The 25,688-nt window shown below is 47.5% G+C and overlaps 2 protein-coding genes across 4 annotated transcripts in view; one reads left to right on the top strand and one right to left on the bottom strand.

Annotated features, from left to right (window-relative positions):
* Window positions 1-1,787: 1,787 nt before the first annotated feature.
* Window positions 1,788-13,617, top strand: ccdc3b (coiled-coil domain containing 3b). Of its 3 annotated transcripts, none has more exons than XR_013844185.1 (4): window positions 1,788-2,290; window positions 7,451-7,625; window positions 11,756-12,596; window positions 13,491-13,617. XR_013844185.1 is itself a non-coding variant. In XM_080001654.1 (3 exons), the coding sequence occupies exons 1-3, from the start codon at window positions 1,929-1,931 to the stop codon at window positions 12,053-12,055; spliced, it is 837 nt and encodes a 278-aa protein (XP_079857780.1). In that variant the 5' UTR covers window positions 1,788-1,928; the 3' UTR covers window positions 12,056-13,600. The 3 variants fall into 3 exon arrangements, 1 of the variants encoding a protein (XP_079857780.1); XR_013844186.1 differs by having other exon boundaries at window positions 12,899-13,600; XM_080001654.1 differs by having other exon boundaries at window positions 11,756-13,600.
* A 7,212-nt stretch (window positions 13,618-20,829) lies between these two features.
* The window catches only part of camk1b (calcium/calmodulin-dependent protein kinase Ib), a 43,941-nt gene continuing 39,082 nt past the window's right edge, over window positions 20,830-25,688 (bottom strand). Inside the window, exons 9-12 of the mRNA XM_080000478.1 lie at window positions 25,479-25,557; window positions 25,240-25,327; window positions 24,594-24,735; window positions 20,830-23,853 (exon numbers count right to left, since the gene is read on the bottom strand). Of these exons, the coding sequence (XP_079856604.1) occupies window positions 23,777-23,853; window positions 24,594-24,735; window positions 25,240-25,327; window positions 25,479-25,557 (386 nt within the window). The 3' untranslated portion in view covers window positions 20,830-23,776. The remainder of the gene's footprint in view (window positions 23,854-24,593; window positions 24,736-25,239; window positions 25,328-25,478; window positions 25,558-25,688) is intronic.

The following is a 25,688-nucleotide window of genomic DNA, read 5'->3' as shown; positions in this document are numbered from 1 at the left end:
TGAACCTTCAGTCGCGCAGCTTCACAGGGAAAGAATCTCTCTTGGTGTACAGACCAATCAAAACAGTGAATTCGTAAATACGGCTTCAGTGAAATCGCGAAGCAGAAATGAAAGTTGACCTCTATGACCTTTTGATAACAATTGCTTTTTCTTTCCCGCTTTTTTTTTTTCCAAACATGTCAGAACAGTTAAGATAAGATATGAAGGTTTTGCTGAGAAATCCCTTAATCTCAATTGTAATTTTAAGCAAACCTTAATCTCCCTCTTTTTGGATGGTTCTCAGTTTTTCCTGGAATTCTATATTGACCACAATATTGTGTAGAAGCTTGATGCTACTGCAGGGGTCTCAAACTACAGGCCCGGGGGCCACATCTGAGACAACTGAATGTGGCCCGCTACATGATGATAATATATTGATTAATATGGCCCCCAAATCATTTTTGTACCCAATGAATGTGCTCAATGTTTTTCAAAACATAAAACAGAATTAAATAGATCATAACGGAGCTATTTCTAACAGGATAACGAGGCAATTCACTCATGGTGGGAGAAAAATAATAACAACAAAAAAAAAAAACAGATAATGTGATTAAGCAAACCCAAATCCCAAATCCCAAACCCAAAACCCTAAGGTCATAGGAAGGGCTATTTGCTCTGAGGCGTAGTGGAGCACAAGTTGGAAATCCTCAGTGAGTACAGCAACATCAACTTTTCATTGGCATTGTAAAGGACACGGCGTCACGTTGACCGTGACGCTCAATTCTAAATCATTTTCAGGACTGCGACGCTGATCAGCAAAACGCTGCTTCGGGAAAAAGATCGAGCCAGCCAGGAGTCGAACCTAGAATCTTCTGATCCGTAGTCAGACGCGTTATCCATTGCGCCACTGGCCCGTACGGAGAATCATTGGTTCAGATGGGATTATATAATTAACTACATATCGATATATCGATATAGTTTGTTATTAAATAACAATATTTAACATTGGGTTTTAATCAAGCATTTTCTAGGAAAATTAACCAACAACTGCGACAACGTTTGAAAATTGTATGTGTGCATCTCTGCTGGCCACTAGAAGGCGACAATAGTCTAAAATGTTCAAGACTAAGGCTCTGCATTATTGGTTTTGTTTACTTTTCGTTCAGCGGTTTTGAACGACTCCACTCCTCAGATATTTCAGTATTCACCATCATTCTATATCGGTATTCACCATCATTCTATGTCACATTTCATGGCGCAGCAACAACTAAAAAAACAGAAACATAAATGTATTTCTCCTCCACAAACAAGTCAGAATCAGTCGTTGTATTGACCAGGGGGCATGTATTACCGTGGCGCTTATACAATTCACCCAACACACGTGGCGTCGTTTATTTGCGATTAAATACAGTTTACAAATGTTTTTTTTCCACCGCTCACAACTTAGATCTCGGCTGCAGGGAGGAGGGAGGGGGGCGGGGTAGGGCGGACGGTCGTGTGTTTCGTTCAAGTTTATATGTAATTAATGTATTAACTTAAATGATCGATTTGTAGATTGTTTATCGGTCCCTTTATCCCCCTTTGTTTCCATTCTTTTTTCTTTTTTTTTTACGTATTGTATATATATACACATATTTATCTTTGTATTTTTCTACTTTTTTTTGTGAACGGTGACACGGAATTCCTCCCCCCAGGAGGCGAGGGATGCTGAAGCAGCGAGCTCTGACTCTGCAGCGGAGAGGAGAGGAGGAGGAGGAGGAGGAGGAGGGAGGCGAGAGACACTTATTACAGCAGACAGACAGCTTTAATCGTAATAACACCACGCATCACCCGCGTCTCCGGGTCTCACGCGACAGAGACCGAGTGACCGGGACACACACACACACACACACACACACACCTCTTTCTCCCCCGACCCCCGGGGCGGAGGACACCGCTCATCCGCGGCCATGTGGGTCGTCCTGACGGCGCTTCTGGCCGCGGCGGGCTTCGGCGGCGTCTGCCGCGGCTGCCAGCTGTCCCACGACTGGCGGCCCCAGACCGAGGCGTGCCGCGCCGAGCTGGCCGAGATCATCGTGTTCGCCCGGGTGCTGGCGCTGCACCGGGAGGAGTACGGCGCCCACCGCTACCCGCCGTGGCAGCACGACGCGGGGCTCTTCTTCGCCGCCGAGATCGAGCTGCTGTGCGACCAGGCGTGGGGCAGCATGCTGGAGGTCCCCGCCGGCTCCCGCTTCAACGTCACCGGCCTGGGCTACTTCCCCTGCTTCTCCTACACCGTCGTGCAGGACAACTCGTACTATTTCTTTTTAAGGTGAGATGATCGACGTCTTTTTAAGTTAAAAAAAACAACAACAACAAATAAATACAACAGGAGGAAAGAAAGAAAGGAAGGAAAAAGGGCAGAAAGAAGGAAAGAAATTAAGAGAGAAAGAAAGAAAGAAAGAAAGGAAGGGAGGGAGGAAGGAAGGAAGGAAGGAAGAAAGAAAGAAAGAAAGAAAGAAAGAAAGAAAGAAAGAAAGAAAGAAAGGAAGGAAGAAAGAAAGAAATTAAGGAGGAAAGGAAAGGAAGAAAGGAAGAAAGAAAGAAAGAAAGAAAGGAAGAAAGGAAGAAAGGCTCTGGGTGATCCTCGGGGTCAAACCTGTGGTTTTGATTGGAGAAGCCGAGTAGAACGATCCGTTCGCAGTGAACGACTTTTTCTCTTTTTTAATGACTCGGGAGTCGCCCGCCGATAAAAGTCCCTTAGTTTCGCTTTCGACTCGGTAACTGCAGCCAAGCGACACGGGCGACACGGCGAGCGTGGATCTCGAACTGCAAATGCCCCCAAAACAGCCCCCTCGAGTTTCGGTCCGGTGAGTGGAGCTAAATGAATGTGAAGGAAAGGCCTCGGCGTCATTGGGTGTGATTCACGCTCTGCATCCCATCACAGCGAGCTGTGTCGACGGGACTAACCGACTTTCGTCATCATACACGCGAATAACCTTGAGATACTGAGCCTCAAGAGATGATCTGGGATCCACAGGGTGCATCCTTCCGTCCAAATGAACGCATTTTAGACATAAATCAGTGATTCCCCGCCAGGGTTCCATTCGCGAGAGAAAAATACAAAGCGATACAAAACACGGCGACGTCGTCGGTTTTCTCCATGCAGCTCCCGTCAGCAAGCAGCGTATGGAGGGGGCACCTCAAGTCAGGCCCTTGCCCCCCAGTGTCGTGGCACCAGGGAGGCCGTCCCAGCTCAACGCGGCTCAGCATCGGAGTGAAGGGAGTGTAATTGTTGATGGTAGCGTCAATCTAAACGCGGTCAAATATAAAGTTAGGAGCAAACAATTGAATGGCGTCAGCGGCAACGCAGCCGATTCACGCGACAAACACGTCGTGAACCCTGACAGCGTCTCGAGAGTCGATTGTTATTTCACGAGCTAGCAGACGTCGGCTGTCGAATGAAAGGCGAAAGCGACTTCATCGAATTCACGACGTTTATTTTAATCAACTTTTTTTTTTCCTTCGATCGAGGCTTTGACACGTTGCGTCTTTGGGGGGGGGGGCGTTTACTTCCACCTCTCGTACGCAGAGCTTGACGGAATCACCCCAGTTTGACAAAACGCAACCTGGCGATGAATGCCACGCGGCCGCCGCTTGCAACGTTCCCGCCGAGCCAAATTATTCGCTGTTAAAAGTTACGATGGTTTCTGAGGTTTACTTAACACGACGAAGAGAGAAAAACTGCAGTTGTTGTTGGTGAAGCGGCGGGGGGCGTGGTTCCCAATGCAGTCTCCAGTACATTGCTCTGTGTATTATGTTTATCACGTCTATTATGGGGAACACTTAAATGATAGGATAAAAACCTTTATTAGTCCCACAACGGGGAAATTTACATCGTTCCAGCAGCAAAAAGTGGACAGCAGAAAATAACGAGCATATCAAGTACACACAATAAAGAATATAAAATATATAGAAACATAAAAAATAAAAAAAATCACCATAAATAGGAGCCAGATAGTACTAGTAGTACTATGTGTATTGCACATATCTTGACACATTGCACATCGGGGATTGCACTTTCTTTTATTATAATTTTTTTTTATATATAAATAATTCCACTTGGACTCTTTCACAGTTGTGTGTGTGTGTGTGTGTGTGTGTGTGTGTGTGTGTGTGTGTGTGTGTGTGTGTGTGTGCGTGTGCGTGTGTGTGTGTGCGCGGTTGGTCTACTGGCTGCACTGTTGGTTATACAGTCTGACAGCCGCAGGAAGGGAGGACCTGCGGTAGCGCCCCTTCCCGCACTTTGGGTGAAGCAGCCTATCGCTGAAGGAGCTCTCCAGTGCCATCAGAGTGTCATGCATGAGGTGGGGTTCGTTCTCCATCATGGATGACAGCTTAGCCATCATCCTCCTTTCTCCCACCACCTGCACCGGGTCCAGGGGGCCCCCCGGGACAGAGCTGGCCTTCTTGATCAGCTTGTCAAGTCTCTTCCTGTCAGCTGTGGTGAGGCTGTTGCCCCAGCAGACCACTCCATAAAAGATGGCTGATGCCACCACCGTGTTGAAGAAGGCCCTCAGGAGAGCCCCCTGCCCTCCAAAGGACCTAAGTCTTCTCAGCAGATAGAGTCTGCTCTGACCCTTCTTATAAAGTGCATGTATGTGATCAGTCCAGTCCAGTTCATTGTTCAGGTGAACACCCAGGTACTAAAGGCTTGGTGAGGGCTGGCAAGCCGTGGTTATTCAGCGACGGGGAGCTCTATCTGCATCGCTGGGAACCCCCAGGCTCCTCTTACAATTAGTTTCAGTCAGGGATGTCTTGGCGGATGTCTTTCCGCTTGGCCGCTCTCTTGTGTTTTGGGGAAAATCCCGGCACAAATTCCCTTGCCATTTATTTGAATCCGCAAGATTTGAAGATATTACATCTCGCATCTTGGGACCCTTCCTGAAATGAGAGTCACAACGCGGCGCCAAGAAGACAAGCGGCGATGAGTAGGGTACGAGGGGGAGGGTTGAGTCCGAGGGCGACAGAGGAGCGTGACACTGTGGACGTTAGGGGCTGAGGTGTGTCTACAGCAGTAACACATGCCGACTCTTAAGCACGCTCATCCCTGTTTCCCCGCCCTCGACAACAACGAATTAAGCCATTTTGTTTGGCCGATGCTTAGCGCGGCAGGTATTTGTCTTTGTGTGGAACGGGAACGTAAGCACGCTCAACGGGAAACCTCTAATGCCTTCCAGCCCGCATCGTTCAAGTGCCACGCCTCCCCCGCGGCCTGGAGTGTAGCAGCTCAAAGGACACGGACCCGAGTGAACCGAGCGGCGGCGGGATCCCCCGTTGATAATAACACCAGCGTGCGCCGACTTGTCAAAGTGACGTCTCCCAACATTCCGTCTCCCTTTCCCCTCGCACAGATTCACGTGTAAGTATTCAGTGGGTTTTCTAAAGGCGTCCATCAGCTTGGAGGTACGACTCCCAGCCTTCCCACACGGCACGGCCGAGAACGTCACAATGACATCGTGCACGCGCAGCCTACTCATCTCCACGCGGATGCACAAGTGAGGCCAAGGCGGAGGACCTGGAAATCAGATGGTGCTTGATGTTATTAAGTAGGCGTGCATAGGAAACTCCACTAAACCAGCGCGGGACAATTAAAGGACGGTGGATTTTTGCGCCTCCCGTCCTTGTCCATGAATCCCTGTGTCTGTAACAAGCCCGAAAGCGAAGAGTTTACCCCTTTTCAAATAACGGTTTTATGACCATGTTCTGCAACGCCGAGGCTCAGACGTTGCATCATGAGACTCAACACACAAAGTAAAGGTTCCCTTCGCCGTCTCCTGCGAATTCCATTTCCTGTAATAAAATATGCCCGGCAACATTGTCTCAGACCAAAATAGCTTCCCCCCCTGCTCAGTCATTAATATGAAAAACAAAATCCAGGACAGGGTGAGCGTAACCTCCGCACGGAGAATAAATGAAGCTCGGGCTCTCCCCGGGGACGCACAAATTACGGTGTCTCTCTGCCATGCGCTCATAAACACTCCCAACTATTATCTACTCCTCCGAGGTCGTCAATCTCACTGACAAGAGTTTAGAGGGTTCAAAAAAAAACAAAAACTGGAAGAGCCAACATTTAAAAGGTTATTAAAATGTTGGTTCCCATCATTTAGAACCTCACCGAACGCCGTTCAAATGCAGGCCAGTGGGGAAAACAAATCTACTTTTTAAGAATGGGAAACTCACAATATTGGCAGTCGTTGGCAGTCTTTTTTTAAATGTTATTTTTTAGGGAAACAACGGCTGCAGAACTCCCAAGCCGCGCATTGTATCAGGTTTTTATCGGTTTTATTGACTCTTCTGCACTTCTGCAAATAAGCTCCGGTATAAGAGACTAGAAACGTAAAGTTGCGACGCTTCCCACCGGCAACCAACGTTACACTCTGGATGTACTGCGACAAAGTGGTTCTAAATAATATGTGATATAGGAAATTTCGCAGGTTTGTTTTTTGTAAATGTTTGCCCCATTGGGCTGAGTGAACCTATATAAAGACGGTTAAAACTGCATCATATACGTTTACGGAGAATTCAGATGTTTCAGAAAATCCTTATGGCTCATACAACCCTCACTGACTGGTATCCACGGATCCATTTTTGGAGTAATGACGAAGTGGGTTAGGATTAATGTATTTATTTATTTATTAATTTGGGGTTGTATTTGTGTCAAGAGGGAGATATTATTGTAGGTGGCCAGCAAAAACATTCAACAGAAGGGGCTTGAATTCTCAGATCCGCGCTAAGTGAACCTCAGCCTCTTCCATTATCACCCGACCGCTCAGGGTTAGAAAACAATACAAAACAAAACAAAAACGTCAGTTTTCTTTTTTCTTTCACCTTTTCCGTCGCTAACACAAACACACGCACATTAAGAAGCACGGCGCTGACGGACGGGGATACGCTTTTGACGTCGCCCGAGGGACACGAGATGGGATCCAGATGCACGGAAAGCGCTGGTCGCACTGACTTCCTCTTTCACACACTTCACATGGAAAGACGCGAGCCATGCAGGGTGATGGAAAATTAAGAAAAAAAACAAAGAAAGGGGGGCGGTTCACATGCCTTTCCAATGTGTTTTTGTTGGCTTTTGCAAAATCAAATATAGTGCGTGGTCATGTCATTAACTGTGTGATACAGTACAAGCAAAGGAATATTGCTGCTGTCCATTGTGCATATAATAATATTCACTAAAACAGTTGCCTAGTGCTCTTTGCAGTTATTGTTTAAATCCATATTTTCCACCATAGGATCTGTACTTGTGTGTGTGTGTGTGAATTCCTTTATGCAATTGCATATTAGTCCAACTTTTGACCAGTTCTATGTCATGTCCCCCCCACCGCACACACACACACACACACACACACACACACACACACACACACACACACACACACACACACACACACACACACACACACACACACGCACACACACACAGGATGGATGAAAACTACAATATCATCCCGCACGGAGTCAACTTCCAGGACCCGATCTTCCCAGACACGGCGGAGAGCCACCGCATGTTTTCCAGCCTCTTCCAGTTCGCCAACTGCACGCCCGGAACGCAGGTCCACAGCTACACGCCCGAGTGGGAGGCGCAGGAGGACAGCAGGGTACGTAGAACCGCCGGCACCGAAGAGCCTCTCGCCGTGCCGTTGCCTCCTCTGCACCCCTGCAAACCGAGGCCCTCTCGGCTTCCCTCCGCGCTTGCGCGACAGACTAGGAACGGGAAGTTCCCGCGCTTCGTTCTCCCCGCCCCCCCCGCGGCCACACACGAGCGGAGGCCACGTCGACGTAGGTCGCGGCGTCTACGCGGTGTCCGCACACGGAGTGCAGAAAAGCACGCGGTGGCCCCTGTGCTCTGACTCTTAGGGGTGCGTTGGTATCTTTGTGTAAACATTTATAAAATCTTGCAAAATTTTTCCTGTTCCCAAACAATCAAGGAATGCATACACAACCGAGGGGGCAAAATAACTCATCCAGGGTGTCATGGTGATGAACGAACGTTTAAGGTCACTGTCAGCATCGTGAAATGCTGGAGGATAGAGAGTACATTTGTCTGCTCTTTCACGAAGAGCCAAACGTGACGACCGAGCTCCCATACAGACCTTTTTATTTTTTGATATGATGAAACAGACGTTTGGGAGGTTTCCCTCATTTTCCACCCATGGCCTTTGCAGTTAACAGCAGTTTACCGCACCTCGACTCCTTGTGGGGCTTCGCAAGCTCCTCCGCTGTTCTGATTTCTTTGTTTGTTTGGGGGTTTTTTCTTTGGCCCCCTTGGAAACCTACCTGTAGAGACGGTAGAACCCTCGTTGGTGACGTCCTTGTTCCTCCACGCCGTAGAAAAACACCGAGAGCCTCTCGACTCTCGCCGATCTTTTTGTAACGGTACCACGGTTCAGGGTTTTCTCGTTGCCCTATTTGGGTATTTGGGATAACCGTTGCAATTTTGGTTAAATCCTCCTATTTCTGTTTCTAATCATTTGCAGGCAACCTCAAAAAAAAAAGTGGATAGTTCCCGGTAACGTAAATAAAAATGTGGTTCGCGTTTCCATTAATGAGCCACTTCGAGGTCGGCTCTGTAATTAGACTCATCGCGCTGCAGTCGGCTATCAGCATCTGTCTTATGTCATGATTAGGGTTCCTCTCCGCTAAAGCAAAACAGATTTGTTTTCCCCAAACTGCGGGGAACCGCTGATAATAGCGCTGACAGGCGGCCAGAGAATTTCCCATAGTTTGCGCTCCTTTTAATTGGAAGCAAGAGATTACGGCGGGCGCACACTCACCTCCCGCAACCTGCAACCTGCAGCGGCCAGCCCCATTGACTGTAAACGCATTTTTATTTTCTTTTTACAAGCCTCTCTCTCTCGAGCAATCTGTTTTGTTTTGGCCCAGTACAAAAAAAAAAAAAGGGGGGGGGTGGGTGGTTGGACGTTGCGCCAGCAGATCATTAAATATTTTTATTTTAAATTTTTTTTTACGACAGCGCTTCACGTTCAATAAACGCTTTAATAGAAAGGTTTTCTCTGGTGTCGGGACGCTTGCGTCCGACCGGGATGCATGGCGTGGTGACGAGCCGCACCATTTCACCCTGTCATCGCGCAGAAGGGCCGTAAATAACGATCCTCGTCGCCGCGGCGCGCTTTGAATCTCCACGTGCTCGGCATGTGGTAGCCGCGGAGATTAGGAGTGTCCGACTTAGGTTGTCATCTTTGGTTTCTCTTTCACGGTGACGGGGCACAGGGACTCGCCTGTGATCGCTCCAAAAGTTATGATTAAAAAAAGGGGGAAATGGTCGGAGGATTTTGAGCCGCTGAGGCCGATGATTTCGCCTTTGTTTCTCCAGAGTCTGGATCATACGTGAGGGATTTTCCATGACCTCAATAGGAAATTAATGACGTTCATTATATAACGATGAATGTTTTAAGTGAAGTGTATGTTCGATGGAGTCGTTACTGTAGCGTTGAACTTACGCTTTGTACGTGGAGCAGAGTGTAAGAAGAGTAGTGTATAAGCTGCGCACTGGTTGAGTCTGTTTTTTAAATAGAGAGAACAGGAGAACACCGACGTTGAACCCGCCCCACCCCCCCCACACACACACACACAGACATGCACGCACGCACACAGACATGCACACACACACACACACACACACACACAGACATGCACGCACACAGACATGCACGCACACAGACATGCACGCACACACACACACACACACACACACACACACACACACACACACACACATTCATACACACACACACACACACACACACACACACACACACACACACACACACACACACACACACACGCACACACACACACATCCCCCCGCCTCCAGCACACCTGATTCAGAAAATACTCAGGATTTCACTCTCCGTGCTTAAACGCTCGATTTAGAAATGGCCGTTTTTTAAACGTCCGCCTCCGTGCCGTCGCATACCATACCACGACAGAATTCCCTGGGACATAAGTAACAACACATGTGAAAATTAAATATAAAAAAAAAAAAAATAATACTAATACAAAATCCAGACATCTAATATTACTCAGAGTAATGCACTAACCAGTGATGTGGGCCGGCGGCCGGCGGCACATTTTTAACATTTCCTCAAACCCCAAAGCAGTGGTTATACGCTGGTCAGGAATTTCCTTCAGTGTTTCACTCGGGTCCGTGTGGAAGTATTAGGATCTGGAAGGAAATCCACACTCAAAAGAGAGAGAGGAAGAATCTGGATCCAGTTTGTTTTTTTTACGCAGAAAAGATGCAGGTTTTTTTGGATACTCACAGGAATGATGGCTTCCAGTCCCCTTTTTTCCCATCGGGGTGATGGTGATGTGAGTCACATACTTTTTATATCTTAACACATGTAAGTAACAACTAGGCAATGTATAACTAAAACATAGCTAATATTATGACTTATTATACTGACTACTGACTTATATACGTATTTTGACCGAATAGGACGGCACCCGTGGGCACAGGGCACAGGATGTTATCACTTTCAACAGTCCTCAAGGTTTTTAATGACATATAACTATCTTCATGCCCACGGGGGCACAAATTGAGCCATTTGAGACATACCACGCCTCAACATACGTGACCGCCGGACCCTCTCGGGGGGAAAACCGGGACACGCGCCGGTTAAAGTGGAGGAAGCAGTCAAAGAATGCACGGAGCCCGGCCTTGAAACTACCTTCAGGCCCTCGAAAAAAAAATTATGTTCCGCCGTCTCCGCTGTCTGGGCGAAAAGAAAAAAAAACACCAAGCCCCATTAACACTGCCACGTACTTCACAGCCATCACGACGATGATGTTTGTGTGTTGTCTATGTCTACGTCTTTATGTGTTCTCTCCACGTCGGGTATTTCGCCAAAAAGAGTGGGGGAAGGAACTGAGCCGCTTGCTCTGATAAATAGTGAATGGTGTCTGATAAAGCTGCACCTAGATGTATACAACTCCCAGACCGGTGGGCTCCACCCTTCAACCACAGGACACTCAACAGTAAAACACATCACTGTGAGGTACATTTTGTTAATAGTATAATTATGATTACACTACCATCTAGGGTTAAAAAAAACTGGTATATATGTGCTTCAAGAAAAACACATCCATCTCAGACCGCGTCCCAGTTAGTTTCAATCTCAGCCGCTAATTTGGAATGGAATCCGAGCTGGGGCTCCCACGCTTGAAACACCAAATACCAGCTGTACAACAACAACAAAAAACACACACACACACACACATACACACACACACACAAGAATAAGCGAGAACAGCGACTTGAACCACAATTTGAGGCAAGAAAATAAAAACACGTTTGGTTGCGTTCACATCGCGTTCCAGCTCCCCAAAAGCGGGCTCGTTCCAGCTATGCCGCGTGTCCGCCGCCAGCTGCCGCCTCCGTGACGGGGGGGGGAAGCAACTCAGCGATTTTTCTTTTCACGCCGCGGGCGTCTGCTGCCGCACCGCGGGCCGCTCCCCCCCCCCGACCTCGCGCCCACCCGCGCCGGAGCGAAAGGAAAGGGCGTCTCGGAAAATAAGCGGCAGGTCAAGAGGTGACGGTAATATTCAACTTGAACGGCGGGAAGAGGCAAGCGGGTCCTCCGTCTTCTGCACGCGTTCACCGGCCTCCGGGTGTGTCTTCATTCGCAAATACCGCCGTTTTCTTTTTTTCCCCAAAGGGGTATGTCAAATGTGATCCTAAATCCCCCCCCCCCATCTCCCCCCGCAGCTCTTGTGCTCCACGGTGCAGAAGGCTCTGTTCGAGGAGGAGGAGCGAGTCAGGACCCTCTCCCAGAAGGTGCGCGCCCTGGAGAAGGCCAACGGCCACCTGCGGGAGAAGGTGAAGAACATGAAGCGGCTGCTGCGGCAGGCCAAGCGGGAGGGCACCAAGGAGCGCCAGACCCTGAGCCTCAAGCAGCTGTACGAGGCCGACCGCCCCCCGGCCCACCCGGACCAGGACACCGCCCAGGACCGGGACCAGAAGGGGCCCCAGCTCAGGAAGGTCCCCGCCAAGAGGCCCAGGGACTAGAGAGGCCCTCCTCGTCCCCCTCCCCCCCGCGCACCACCCTTCAGATCACACCTGAAGACGATGGGCGAGCGTCTGTGCGGAGGGGCGAGGAGCCGCAAGTATTCATAGGGTCTCACGCACTCCATCCCGCGAACAGCTGCGTTGCCTTCAAAGATGCAACACTTATACTCAAATTTTGTTGCTTCCCACCGCGCCGGTACTTCCTCCCGTTAGAATAAAGCCCGGGAGCAAGCGAGAGAACACAGCCGGACCTCCGGAGGGGTCCGATTTTAATCGTAAAGCGACTGAAGCTTTAAATCCTCCATCTATTCGTAGAGTAGGGTTTTGTTTTTTTTTGTCTTTTTTTTTTTCCTCTTCCCTCCCTCCTCCTCTGTCGCTGTTCTGGTGCATCGGGGTCTCCAACTGTTTCCACCGCGCCCGCCATCGACTTCTTCTTGCCCCGGGAACTTCGCGTCGGCGCAATTCCTACCCGCTGACGTCAACGGGCAGGACTTCAGGACTCCGAGTGGAGCTCAGAGCCGGCGGGGCACCGCGGAGGAAGGTGTGACATAATGTTCGAAATTGAAAATTGTCTTTTTTTTTTTTTAGTTAAGCCTGTGTACGTTTCTGTGCTGGACACATCGTATGTTGCATCGTATGTTGCGTTGTGTGAGCGTCTATATGCGTTTCCATTTTAAAAATGTATTCCGACGGTGGTGAAAACAGCACTCACACATACGTATACAGATAAAAGTATGCTAAACAGTACACAGTGTACAATAAAAAACTACAGTTTAAAATGAGGAACTGAGCAGTATTAGTGTCGTATGAATTGGAACGAGAACTATTTCACTTCCCTTTCAGCTCCCTCCGTGTACGTGGCCGACATGTACAGTACATCACGTGTGTGTCTCAGGGGTCGGGGGTAAGTTCCACAGGTACGGATCGCGACGTGAAAGAGCGTCGACCCGGTGCCTCCACGTCCCTTTTCGTGTTTTAATATTTTTCGGGGCAAACGCTTTGGGGTTAATCGTCTAAACTGCAGCTCTGCAGTGTTGAGAGAGAGAGACAGAGAGACAGAGAGACAGAGAGAGAGAGGGATGTGTGTGAGGGGGAGAACCCCACCATCTTAGGTTTCATCCCAACCTCCGTGGAGGGCAGAGGGTCTCCCCCGTGTGCGTGGGTGTATGCGTGTGTGTGTGTGTGTGCGTGCATGTGTGCGTGTGTGTGTGTGTGCGTGCGTGCGTGCGTGTGTGTGTGTAATGAACTCCACATCTTGTCAGGGACGTTTACATTGTTAGTAGAAATCCAGCTGTTTTTAATTTACTTGTTTAATCCCTGCCCAGGAAACTGACCCCCCCCCAACCCCCCACCCACCCCCACCCCCCAAAAAAAGTGTAGTGGTGTGTGTTTGATTTGTTCTGTGTTTTTTTTATGTTTCTTTTTTTACAACAAGGTGCTGAGCACTCGAGTACGACCGCTGACCAGTGAGCCTGAATGATTTGATATTGGTGAATATTTGGCTTCGAGTATCGTTTTGCTTTCCTCAAATACCATCTTCTTGCCCCCCCCCCAGTATACGTACATATAATCTGTTTCATTGTTTCATACCAAATGGAAATAAATGGATTCCAATTCCAATTCCTTTTGTTTCACGTGGGACTTTTCCTTTTGTTAGCATGGGGCAGTCAGGTCATTTAAATCACGGAAAAAAATGACATCTGGCAAACACCGGCGAAAACGAGCCGGTTCAGAAGACGAATCACCCGCCGTCCTTCCGCGGCGTTTCGACACGTGAAAATAATAATAATAATAATAACAACATTTGGCTTCGGTCACAAACGCCGGCTTTGTGACCTCGACGTGCGAGTGTTGTGCTGCCATGTTCTCCCCGCAGGACGCAGCACATTGAACGACCTCAAAAATGATCAACTTCATACCCGACCGGGACCGGCTGCGTCCGTGTTGGGCAGCGGATGAGGGCGTGAAGCTCTGGTGGAGGTGTGGAGGTGCGCTGCTGCACGGGGGGGGGGGGATCTGCATTTTCGCTCACGTGCGAGCGCTGAGTCAAGAAGCCAAAGACGGAAAGTTTTCTGCCCCCTGCACATTCGGTGGCTCGTCATGATATATTCTTTCTGCCGTTTACATCTCTCCGTCACGACGCAATGCAAAGACAACGTCGGGCCCGTAACGCACGGGCCTGTTTTTTTTGGGGGGTTATTTTAGCCTGATCCCCCCCCCCATTGAGCATTTTGTTCGGTTTTGGCTGAATCCACAGCGAGCGCCGGACCTTCTCAAAATGTGAAATAATCTTGGCAGACTGAGTTTTCAACACAATCTCCAGGAGAAAACTCACGCGAAATCTCTTCCATATGTCGCTGTGTCTCATAAACGAGGACATGAGAGACACGACAGCGCATGGCAGGAGAAGAATGAAATGAAGAAAATACACTCGTTGATCGTCTGTAACTCGTTCCCGGTCGGGATCGGATCGGGGGGGCGGGGGGGGGTTGTCTTTTTACCCCCCCCCCCCTTTTTTTTTTCTTCTTCTTCTTCTTCGAGTCCAATTCTGTGAAAAACGTCAAGCAGGCGGGCGACGTTTTACAAGCCTCCCTCGCCGTGTCCTGAACGACCTTTCCAGACGCCGTATCCCATTTCGTCTCTCTGTTCGCGCTCCTCCCGTCCTGCCCTCGCCTCCCGCCGAAAAGCCTCGGCATCAGACATCCTCGCCTGCAGCCATCTGTCAAAATTTCATGGACCCGAGCCAGAGATGATATACATGCAGCGCTCTCCCAACATAAACCCCTGTGCGCCGTCAAGCTGCAAAACAGATGTCAGACAACGCCAGGCGTGGCGGTGGTCCGCTGCAGAGGAACTGGACCCAGGGGGAATTGTTTCTGGAACGTAACATTGAATTGCATATGGAATCAAATTAGTATTTTGTATATATTTGACTATTTCCGTTTTGTATTTATTTATTTATTTTTTCCATTTGTCTATATTTGGCAATTTTATTTTCATTTTGTTTACATTGCATTGAATTATTTACTCTTTTATTTTTACTTTACTGTGTATGTATTTGATTTTATTATTATTATTTAAAAATCACATCATTTTTTATTTTCTTTCCACACTGTCGAGCTTTTTCTTAAATGCAAATCGTCTGCAGAAAGGCACCGATCCTCATCATGGCCAAGTCAGATTCAGATGATTCTGAACTGCTCTGCATCTGAGTTTATATCGGTATATATTTTTAAGGGGTTTTCTTTCAGATCTACCTTTTTAAGCTCCCTCCTCAACGTCCCGCTTGGGGAAAAGACCCTAAAAGGCGCAGCAAGCGTCGCACGTTCTTAAGAGAAGTCGAGCTCAGGCCGTTGATCCGGCCCTGGTCCCGATGCGATCTGCCGGAACTTAGCTGGAATATGTTAGAATAAACATGTGGAGAGCCAATGATTCCTGTGGAGCACAGGAGCTCAGCTCTTTCTGTTGTTAATTAGTCACCCATATTATCAAAAGATACAAAGGAGACGTGTGCTCTCTGACAGCGTTTGGCGTCGCAGCATTCCTTTTGAAAACACTGCTGAGCGGCGCAGCGTGGTCCAATTTTCCAACGGTTTTCATGATGAATATGATGATGAGTGTTGATGCATCACTGTAAGTGTGATCTGCAATCCATCACGTCTATGAGGCGCTTTTTATTAAACGGCTCCGATATTTCCCCTGACTTTCGGGTATTTCCGCACGACCCGCAGCCCCAACCCCCTCCAGAGGCGACAAACTGTTTTTAGACCGCCTCGCACGAGACGCCAAGTGGCGCGGTATCCCCTTTCTCGCGGCGTCTCTGTGCTCGGCCCGCCGCTCTCTGGCGGGACTTCCCGCGATGACCGAACGGATATCACCAATAGCTGAGGAAGGCCCCAAAAAAGAGAAATCCACCCCGCGCCGGCGCCCTGGCGCCCTGGCCGGACACAAGGTTTCCCTTTGGACGTGACAAAGGAACTTTCCAAGCACTTTGGGAGATTCACTGGGGCCGTGAGTCACGCTCCTTGGGGTTAAAGTTTAAGGGTTGAGGTTTATGGTGCCGTGGGGGTTGTTTTTCCTCAGGAAAGATATGTTCTCTATTGTTGGCCGCCCTCGAAAAACTTCATGAGATTAACATCTGAATGATGTTTTAGAATGGACTCCACGCTACGCTGAGTGAAGTGGGGGTTTGCTTCACTGAGAAGTCTTGTGCATGTACCGTACATTAAAGCCTGCTTCCAATGCGTAACCCTAACCGACAGTCTGATGTGTGTGTGTGTGTGTGTGTGTGTATGTGTGTGTGTGTATGTGTTTGCGTGTGTGTGTGTGTGTGTGTGTATGAATGTGTGTGTGTGTGCATGCATGTGTGTGTGTGTGCATGTGTGTGTGCATATGTGCAAGTGTGTGTGTATGTATGCATGTGTGTGTGCGTCTGCATGTTGCGGATCGCTCTCTCTCCTCTCCGCCTCATCAGCAGTGTGGGGGAAGGAGGTAAACTGATGTTATCTCCACTCTAATGATCCTCGCTCCCTTTTCTTTACCTTCTTCCGCCTCTTATCTCCCTTTCTCTCTCTCTCTCTCAATCTGTCTCTCTCTAGCTCTCTCTCTCTCTCTCTCTCTCTCACTCTCTCTCTCTCTCCTTTCCTCTCAAGTAGGTATTCCTTTCCTGGACTAACAAAATCCACAAGACAAAAAATATGTGAATGAAGGAATGTGACTTGAACCTTTGCTGTGTTCCTGTGCGTGTTTCTTGATTTCACTGGGGATTTGGGAACATGACGTCGACGTTCCCGTATTTTTCCACCGCGGCTGTTTACAACACTCCCGGATTGTTCCCAGGTCCAGGATTGTCTCATCGTTGCCCCGCACCTCATTTCGTTCTTTTCTTTCATCTGCTATGACGCACAGTTTCGAAGAGGTCTCCGGATTCCGTGTGTTTCTTGTTTGTTCGTCTCTCTGAGGGGCGGGTGTCTCGGGTCTGGTGTCGCCAGCGGTAAACGGGCTTTTGGCGTCCGGCGGGCGAGGTCAGCGGGAGGAATGTGCGGGGAGAGCAAGCGCGAGGCCGCTGTCTCGCACCGCAGCTCCACGAGGGCCCGGGGTCGAGCGAGGGAGGCCCCCGTCGGGTGTGGAGTCTTCCTCCCTGTGCCCGGGGCCTCGGTTCCGCTGGCTTTTCACGGGCGCGCTGACGCGGGTTTGCTCCCCTGCGACGGGGGAGCCGCGCTGCCGACCGCGTCCCGCCGAGAAACGCAACTGTACGTGTGATTGTACGATTCCAGGAACACTGAGGTGACATGACACGGCTTGAGAGGAACGACGGCGATGGTCTTGCAGCTCAAACGAAGCAGGAGGGTGGGCTCCCTTTTTTTGGGGGGCAGGCTGCGCTCCGTTCTGGTCTCGCGGTTCGAGGCGGTCTGGATCACCTCGAAAACCCCAAAAACGTACTTTTCATGTTTTCTAGGATCCACTGCTCCACGCCTTTGTTGTTTTATCACTTTCAAGCGTTTCCATCGGTAAAACTGCGTCTGTGGTATCTGTTATATGTGGGCTGGTTCGGCACACGCCGTGGGCGGCAGGCAAGAAAGCGCAAGGTAATGATTTCCTTTCGCAGGTCTCGCAGCAGCAGGCTGACCAGGGGCGGCGGCGGATATATGGAGGCGGGGGACGGAGCAGCTCGACCGACAGAAAGTCAAATAAACACAACGGCGCGTAACTGTGTACTGATGGATAGGAATATCAGGGACCATTTCCTTTTGCCAAATTAGTGATATCTTTTCCGCTGTATCTGCGACGGAGTTTGTTTTGGACAAAGCGCGGGATAATCAAAGCCTCTTGGCGAAATATTTTCTTGGGACCAGAAAAGGGGAAAACAGACAAAAATCATTAGTGAGTCAAATTTTCCGATTGGGACTTGCCCAGCGTTCCTTATTCCGCTGGCAATTTAGGGATCAAGTTGTTTCAGGAGTTGAAGCAGGTTTCTGGGGCTCAGCTGTTGATGTGATTTCAACTCAGAAGACCCGCTGCAGGTTTTGGAGCAGGCGGGGGAAGCGCTGAGACGCTGTTTATTCCTTTCCACCAACAAGCGTGTTGCTGCCAGTTTGAGTACAATGGCTGGAGCGGCCCTCACAGCTTTAGAGCTACATGTGGTGATTTTAATGTGGTAAAATATAATATTTAATTGCTGTTAGTGCTGGAATTGGGCTTCGGTCCAGATGAAACTCCCTTCCAGACAGCAGGCATCCAGACTCCCCGCTGTCATCTCCAATCATCCATACAAACCACCACATTTTAGGGGCCGAGCACAGAGGCTGCGTAGGTACCTAGTGTCTGTTTTCTGGAGTTATTTCTTTCCGCGGCGCATAGAACCGGTTGGTTTCTTTTTCATGGAAGGACTCTATCTTCTATCCACACAGGACATTTTGTGACCCTCCCCCCATGACCTTTTCTTTTAGCGCCCAAAGTTTAAATTTTCACAAAACCCGCACCCAGAGATGCGGTCCTCATGGACGACAAATTTGCCACCAGGACCCGTAAAGCCCTGTTTCGGTGCTTTATTTATCTCCTCTCTATCATTGTGCATTGCGTTGGAAACAAGCGGTTTTTGATGCAATCCGTGCAATAAATTCCAAACTGACGCTCGCAGTGTGTAGTTTCGTTGAGACTGGATCACAGAGGTGCCGATTTAAATCTCATCCCTGAGTCCTGCACTTTTGTGGCATTTATCCACTATCCCAAATGTCCGTCTTTCCCTGTCAGTGAGCTCCATCTTGCAACCGCCGAGCCTCCTTGCCAGTGCAGTTAGTTCATGTTTGGAATACGCTGTCATGATAGAATTTGGACTGTTCCCCTTCACTGTTCCCCTTTCTTCGGTGCAAAACTCATGGAAAATGAGCTTTCTAGAGCAGCTTAATTTCCCCCCACAAGAAGATTTAGTGCACCGTAAACTCACCAGCTCAGCAATTTTATGATAATGTGGTAGGTTGCAGCTTTTCCATCTGACAGCTTAATACTGTATAATTAAATGACTTGTTCCGCAAAGCAACAATTTAGCCGATTCACCGAAAGTTTGTTACATAAATGTTGTGACATCACCATTGTTCTGTGTGTATGTGCATGTATCTGTGGGTTTTAGAACTAATTTCCAAATTACCATTCCTATACACAGAGCAACGCACAAGCACTTGGAAAGCCAGTGTACAAAATTCACCATTTCGATGTCGCCTTACATTCCTGGAGGACGTGGCGGCGGCACTTATCGGGGCATCGTGGAAGTGGTGAAACTGGAAAACCGGTATTTGAGCATTTTTGACCTCAGCATTCGTCCCCGCTTCCTCCGCCCCACCGGGGTCCGGGCCCAGGCTGCGGTTCCCGCTCCACTTCCCCCGTCATTCCGTATCCAAACACCGCCGCCGCTTTTTCGCCACTTTCCTCCAACGCGAACTGCGCAATTTTCACCCCCCCCGTCATTTTGGGATGCGAACCTTTGCTCCTGGTTCGACCGCGTCGTGCCTCCTCTGTCTGCGGCCTCCAGAGCGAGGTCGACCACCAGACTCCTGCTCTCCAGCAGCCAGACCGCAGGGCTCCATTACCCAGCATTCCTCCCAGAGTGGAGGAGAGAGGCCTCGTGTTGCCCGCTATCAAATTAACATTCATGACAAACCGCTCCAACCGCCAACACCACCTCAACCTGCCAAATGCCTCTGTTCTCTTCTCTTCTTTGCATTACTGTTCTATTCTATTTTATTCTTTTGTGTTCTATTCCACTCTATTCTATTTTATTCTATTATATTGTATTTTATTCTTCTCTTTTCTATTATTCTCTATTCTATTCAATACTTCTCTATTCTATTTTATTGTATTCTATTCCACTGTATTCTAATGCTTTCTATTCCTATATTCCATTCTATTTTACTGTATTGTATTCAACTCTATTATATTCAGTTTTATTGTATTCTACTATACTCTATTCTATTCTACTGTATTCTATTCTATTCTATTCTTCTCTATTCCTCTTTATTCCATTCTATTCTACTGTATTGTATTCCACTCTATCATATTATGTTCTACTGTGTTCTATGAAACTCTATCATACTCTATTCTGTTCTGCTGTATTGTATTCCACTCTATTCTATTTTATTCTATTCCATTTTATTCCATTCTCTTCTAATGTATTGTATTCCACTCTATTCCATTCTGCTCTACTCTACTCTACTAAATTCTGTTCTACAGAGTGTTGGTAAATGCTTTGAGGTAGACTTTTTAAATAGTTTGTTTGCAGCAACATTATTTTCATTATAATGTTACGGTCGTGGTTTGGATTATCCAAAGGATTTTCAACAATACCTTGTTCTATATGTGATGGTATAATGTCAAAGTTTATGTTTCAGTTATTTGACCATTTTAGGGCATAAAGTTGCTCAAACAGGACACTATGTATGTTCCTGCATCCAGTAATAATTCACTACATCACTACATCACTGCTTCACTGATTCATTCCATTCGTTACCTCTTCAAGCCCATTTGTCTTTTTCTGGCCCGAAACGACCTGTAGGTCTGTGTTCCCAATCTCTCTGCAGGCATCGCTCAGGAAGGTTCTAATAATATCTTCAGTGTGTGTCCTTGTACTTGTCCCGTTATTCCCCGAGAAAACACTGAGACAACCTTCCCCAAAGCAAAATCCAGCATGCTATCCTATCGTAACGAGGTCTTTTTGGAGGCTTCAGCGATGGAGTCACACACGCACGCAGGCACACACACACACAATGCATAGACAGGGAATTTAATTTACGCTTCATTACGCTTCACTTACAAATCAGTTCCAAGCACATGTTTTGGGTTCGCTACTCAGCAATAATCAATATTTCACAATCCACAATGCGTTTCGTCAATGCAAACAGCGGAAGCTGCAGCAAGAATTAGAGCATTCACAGAAAAATGGCGTCATCGCCACAGCACAAATATTCATCACGACAGAGCTTTTCCATCCCTCACCGTGGCTCCCTACGAGCAGGTTCGGGAGAGTTTGAAGAAGAGAGACTGTACAGCGTCAAAAGGCCGACCAGGGGAGATAAGAGCAGATAAGATATGATGAGGTCGTGCTCGTTGGAGACGCTTCCTGATCTGCTCTCAATACAACCTCTGGGCCGGGTTGGGAGTTCATATTTTGGAGCGACAGCATGAACGGTTAGAAAAGTCCGTTGTTAAAGCCGTACATATGAATATATGTGCTGAGCTATAACAACACGTTATTGGAACTGCAACGGCTTTGGAACAAGGAAATGATCAATTTGCAGTATAATATTTATTGGGCCAACAGCATTTTTACTTCATATCCTGACTAATACCAGTGGGAAACATTTCAATTTCTCATGTCAGGGTAGTGAAGTCCTGTCCCTTGAAACATCTGGCTACATATTGTCTGTTATATTACTCTTCAAAAAGACAAAAGAAAGAAAATAGAATATATGCTCCCCCCAAAATTGTTTTAAAGCACATTATATTCTCAAATTTCTCGTACAGGAGGTTAAATCCTGTTTGGCCTTAAAATGAAACCTAAACTATTAGCATTTTGAACAGCCTAGTGAAAATATTCTAAATATTATAATAGTCATATTGACCAAAATTAAAAAAACAAGACTTGAGCGTATTCGATTAGGTGAAAATGATTGGAATCTCAAGTGTATACTGTCGATATTAACCCCTCACCACTCAAATTCATTTGTCACAATAATCCACAAATATGTAAAATAAACACCAATAGGTCACAAGGCTTTTTCCCCTGCGGTGTCATGTACAACATCATGTTACTGCTGATACACATATCCCCCAAAAAGAGCTCAAAATACATGTGGGAAGCAGCACTTTTCACCTCTGCTTTGACCCGTTCAAACACTACGAAGACTCACAAACTCCTTAAGTGGATTTGGAACATCTACCATAAGATAAAAATCGATAAATCGATAAAAAAATAAAAACCCTCTTAATTCCCTTTTAATCACCTTCTCCTCCCCCACAACCCACAACCGGAAGGTGCGTTCAGGCCCCTCGTCGTCAGGCTCTTAAGGGGGACCAGAGGTGCTGGAGCTGTCATTGAAAGACCTCAAAATTCATATTCCATCGCTTCCACCGTCTTGAATCGTCGGTTTGATCAAATAGTTAAAAGAAACGTGGAGCGTAGAACATTTCTAAAAGTATTATTACTGCTGAAACCTGAATGCAGTGATCCGCCGTCTTGATTTGGATCTCTTTGTTGACGTTCCCTCTCCTGAGCGTCTGACGTCTTTGGAGTCGTTTGATCGGCGGGGTTTAAAAATAAGCAAAACGCTGAAGCGGAGGATGCATCATTTTCCATGTGTTACTGTGCACCGGATTCACCGACGACCTACCGCGTGGGTGCGCTTCCACCCAGGCGCCTACTGTACGGTCGCCACGACGACAACGTGAGGCGGCGGGACGGAGGTTCACCTTGTTTTAATGCACGCTCTCCCTGGTGCAGAGCCGGCCAACGAGGACCTGACGCCTCCGTGCATTTTTGGAAACATGGCGCCGCGCTTTTTTTGTGTTAAAGAACGGGCGTTGCATCCAAAGCGCGGAACCAAAGCAGGTTGGAGCGGCGGTTCTCACCGGCGTAGTCGTCACAATACGCACTAAAAAGCCGATCTCTGGCCCTGCCGCCCTCGTAAGAAAACAGCAACTTCCCGGGATCGGACCGCGACATCACTCCACTCGCGGTGCGTTCAAAAAGACCCAATCGCTCGGTGCTGCGGGGGCGGCGCAGGGAGCGCGAGGGGGAGATCTAACCCCCCCCCCCGCAAAAACCTAAAGGCACCATTAGACGGGAAAAAAGAGGCGCGTCCCGCCGGGCGGGGTCGGCGAGAGGAGGGCCGAGGAGAGAGGAGACGCTCCGAGCGATCGGACCGTTCTCTCGCCGGTTGTGGAAAAAGCCCAGAGATCTGCGTTTGAAAATGGCAGCGTGAGCGTCAGGTGGCCTCGCGCGTGAGGCGCCGCCGAAAGAAAGCAGAACGCAGCGCTGCCCCTGGTGGAGGCTTCAAACTCAATGACAGGCTGATGTTCCCTCGACCCTTGACCCTTGACCTCATGCATGGAAGCATCCTCGCGTTCTCTCCTCATCTTGTCGTCCGCGGAGTGAGATTTCAAATTTCAAATGTGAAGGTGGAGGTGGGACTGAAAACACAATATGTAAATACACACACACACACACACACACAGATATATATATGTATATATATATATATATATATATATATATATATATATATAAAAAGAGAAAAATAAAGATGAAACGAAAAGAAAGTAAAAGAGACATGTTGAATTGATAAGCATGAAACCTGCCCAAGCTCTGTCCTGCTATTGCAAAAAGAAAACCATAAACAACATAATACCCATAATACACTGGGGCGGGTGAGGGAGGGGGGACGTCTCACCCCCTCCCCCCTTCTATCCACCACTACCAGACCAGCTTGTAAAACTCCTCTGCTGTCCCCCATCATCATCATCATCATCATCATCATCATCAACATTCCCCTCCTCTCTCTCTCTCTCTCTCTCTCTCTTCTTTTCTTCCTACTTCAAAGACCGGACACGCGTGCCACACCACCGTGTCCCGGCCGGGGTGGGGGCCACGCCTCGGGCCCCGCCCAGGGGGTTAAAATTGAAGAGTCACTGGGGTGGGTGGGGTTGCGTCGGTGGGCGGGGCGGCCGGGATCAGACCCGGCTGGTGGGGTGGCAGCGGAACGTGCAGCTGTCGGCACTTTGGGAGCAGCCGCCATCGCACTGGGACTCTGGGAGAGAGAGAGAGAGAGAGAGAGAGAGAGAGAGAGAGAGAATAACTGTAATCTGACACATATATATAATTATATGATATAACTACATATATTTTAGAAATATAATAAAGAAATATTTTCGCAAAAACAAGTTTTCCATGAATGTTATACATGAAAACATCAACACTTCAGTCAAATAAAAAGTAGTCTTTGTAAAACTTTGGAAAAACTAATAAACATCACAGCGGCGAATTGGTTTTATGGACGTGAGATTTGTTTGTTTTAATACAGTTTAATATAGTTTTTTTTTAACATAATGAGAATTGCAACCAGTTTTTCAGTTTACTATCCGACTTGTATGATTACCATTTCCCAGAACAAATTCAGTCAAATACAGACATTAAATATTTGAATTCAATTGTTATCATGACGGTATTGAGTTCATGCAGAAAATAGTCGCGTAACTTCCACAGAAAGAATTGAAATTACGATTTTTAAATAAAACGCAATTGTATTTGAAAATTGGGTTTGAGATTTGACCGTGGTTTTTTTTAAACCCCGTCCTAAGAATGACAACAACACAGGGAATCAGCGTATAGAGCTGTTTCGAACAGGACGCTCCGCCCCCAGTGTTGTCCTGGATGTGATGGGTTGTGTGTGGGGCGTGTGGGGCGGCATCGCACATCACAAGCACAATCAGATATCACCACGCTTGAAAACCCCACCGTGCTCATAGCACACCCCTCCCTATGAGCTACCTGTCTGCTCGCCGTGGTCCTCGGGGAGCAGCAGATGGGCTCTGTAGGGGCTGGGCAGGGGGGCCGCGCTGGGCCCTTCATGGCTGGTCCCCAACTGGAGACGCCGCATGTGACGCACTACTGCGGTGGCATTGAACGCTTGCTGCAGCAAAAATGTCACAGCACAGGAGAAAAAAATCATGTGTTTTATTTCATTTAAAACGACGGAAAAATAATGAATAATAATGATAGGACTGTAGGGAATAGTGTTTTTAATTTAATGTAAAACTATGTCAAAATAATGATAGCACAGTAGAAAAATAATTGATTTAATTTAAAACCATACGAAAATAATGAATAATGATGATGGCACACAGGAAAGAAAGTCAAATTACATTTTAAACCATATGAAAATAATAAATAATCAATATTAAATGACATTTTTCTGGAAACATGTCTTGAAAGGTCGATTTATGCCGATATGTGGTTCTCTATGGGTCCTTCAGTTCATATAATATATTATAACTTTATAAGAATACCAATACGTTGACATGGCGGAGACATATTGCAATACCACCAGAAATAAAACACAACAAATCAAACTTTACATGATATATGCAGAGGAAAGTACAGGTTTAAAAAACAAAAATGGATCGTTTTTACTCACCCTCCACTTGCTCTTAGCAAAATTCTTTTTAATCTGAGCGCTGACGGACTCATGGATGTTTTTATCCAGGGCCGTGTCACCAGCGATCCTGAATAACACAGGAAACAAGCAGGTGAAATAAAAGGGCGGGTGAAGATGACGTGTGTGTGTGTTCAGCACAAGGGATGATTTTACGTGTGTGTGTGTGTGCGTGTGCGTGCGTGTGTGTGTGTGTGTTTGGTTGTGTGTGTTCTCAGTACCACGGGTGCTGCAGAGCCTGGTCGCAGGTGTAACGTATCCTTGGGTCTTTCTCCATCAAGTGGACTATAAAGTCTTTGGCTGTTGAAACAAAACAAAAAGATCGTCTATTCACCGATGTTTGATAAATGATATTCTTTGAGACACGTTCAGGCAAAAAAAAAAAAAAAAAAAAAAAGTTTCAAAATGCAATCAAATTTCTTAAAACCTTC

Source organism: Zeus faber (genome assembly GCF_960531495.2).
Source record: "Zeus faber genome assembly, chromosome: 5".
NCBI classification, from domain to species: Eukaryota; Metazoa; Chordata; class Actinopteri; order Zeiformes; family Zeidae; genus Zeus; species Zeus faber.
The sequence above is the reverse complement of the archived record's forward strand: the minus strand, read 5'-3'. Positions and strand labels throughout refer to the sequence as shown.

Coding starts and splice junctions, on each gene's coding strand:
- ccdc3b (XM_080001654.1), top strand. CDS start 1,929: ATGTGGGTCGTCCTGACGGCGCTTCTGGCCGCGGCGGGCTTCGGCGGC. Junction 2,291..7,450: donor TCGTACTATTTCTTTTTAAG/GTGAGATGATCG, acceptor ACACACACACAG/GATGGATGAAAACTACAATA. Junction 7,626..11,755: donor AGGCGCAGGAGGACAGCAGG/GTACGTAGAACC, acceptor CTCCCCCCGCAG/CTCTTGTGCTCCACGGTGCA.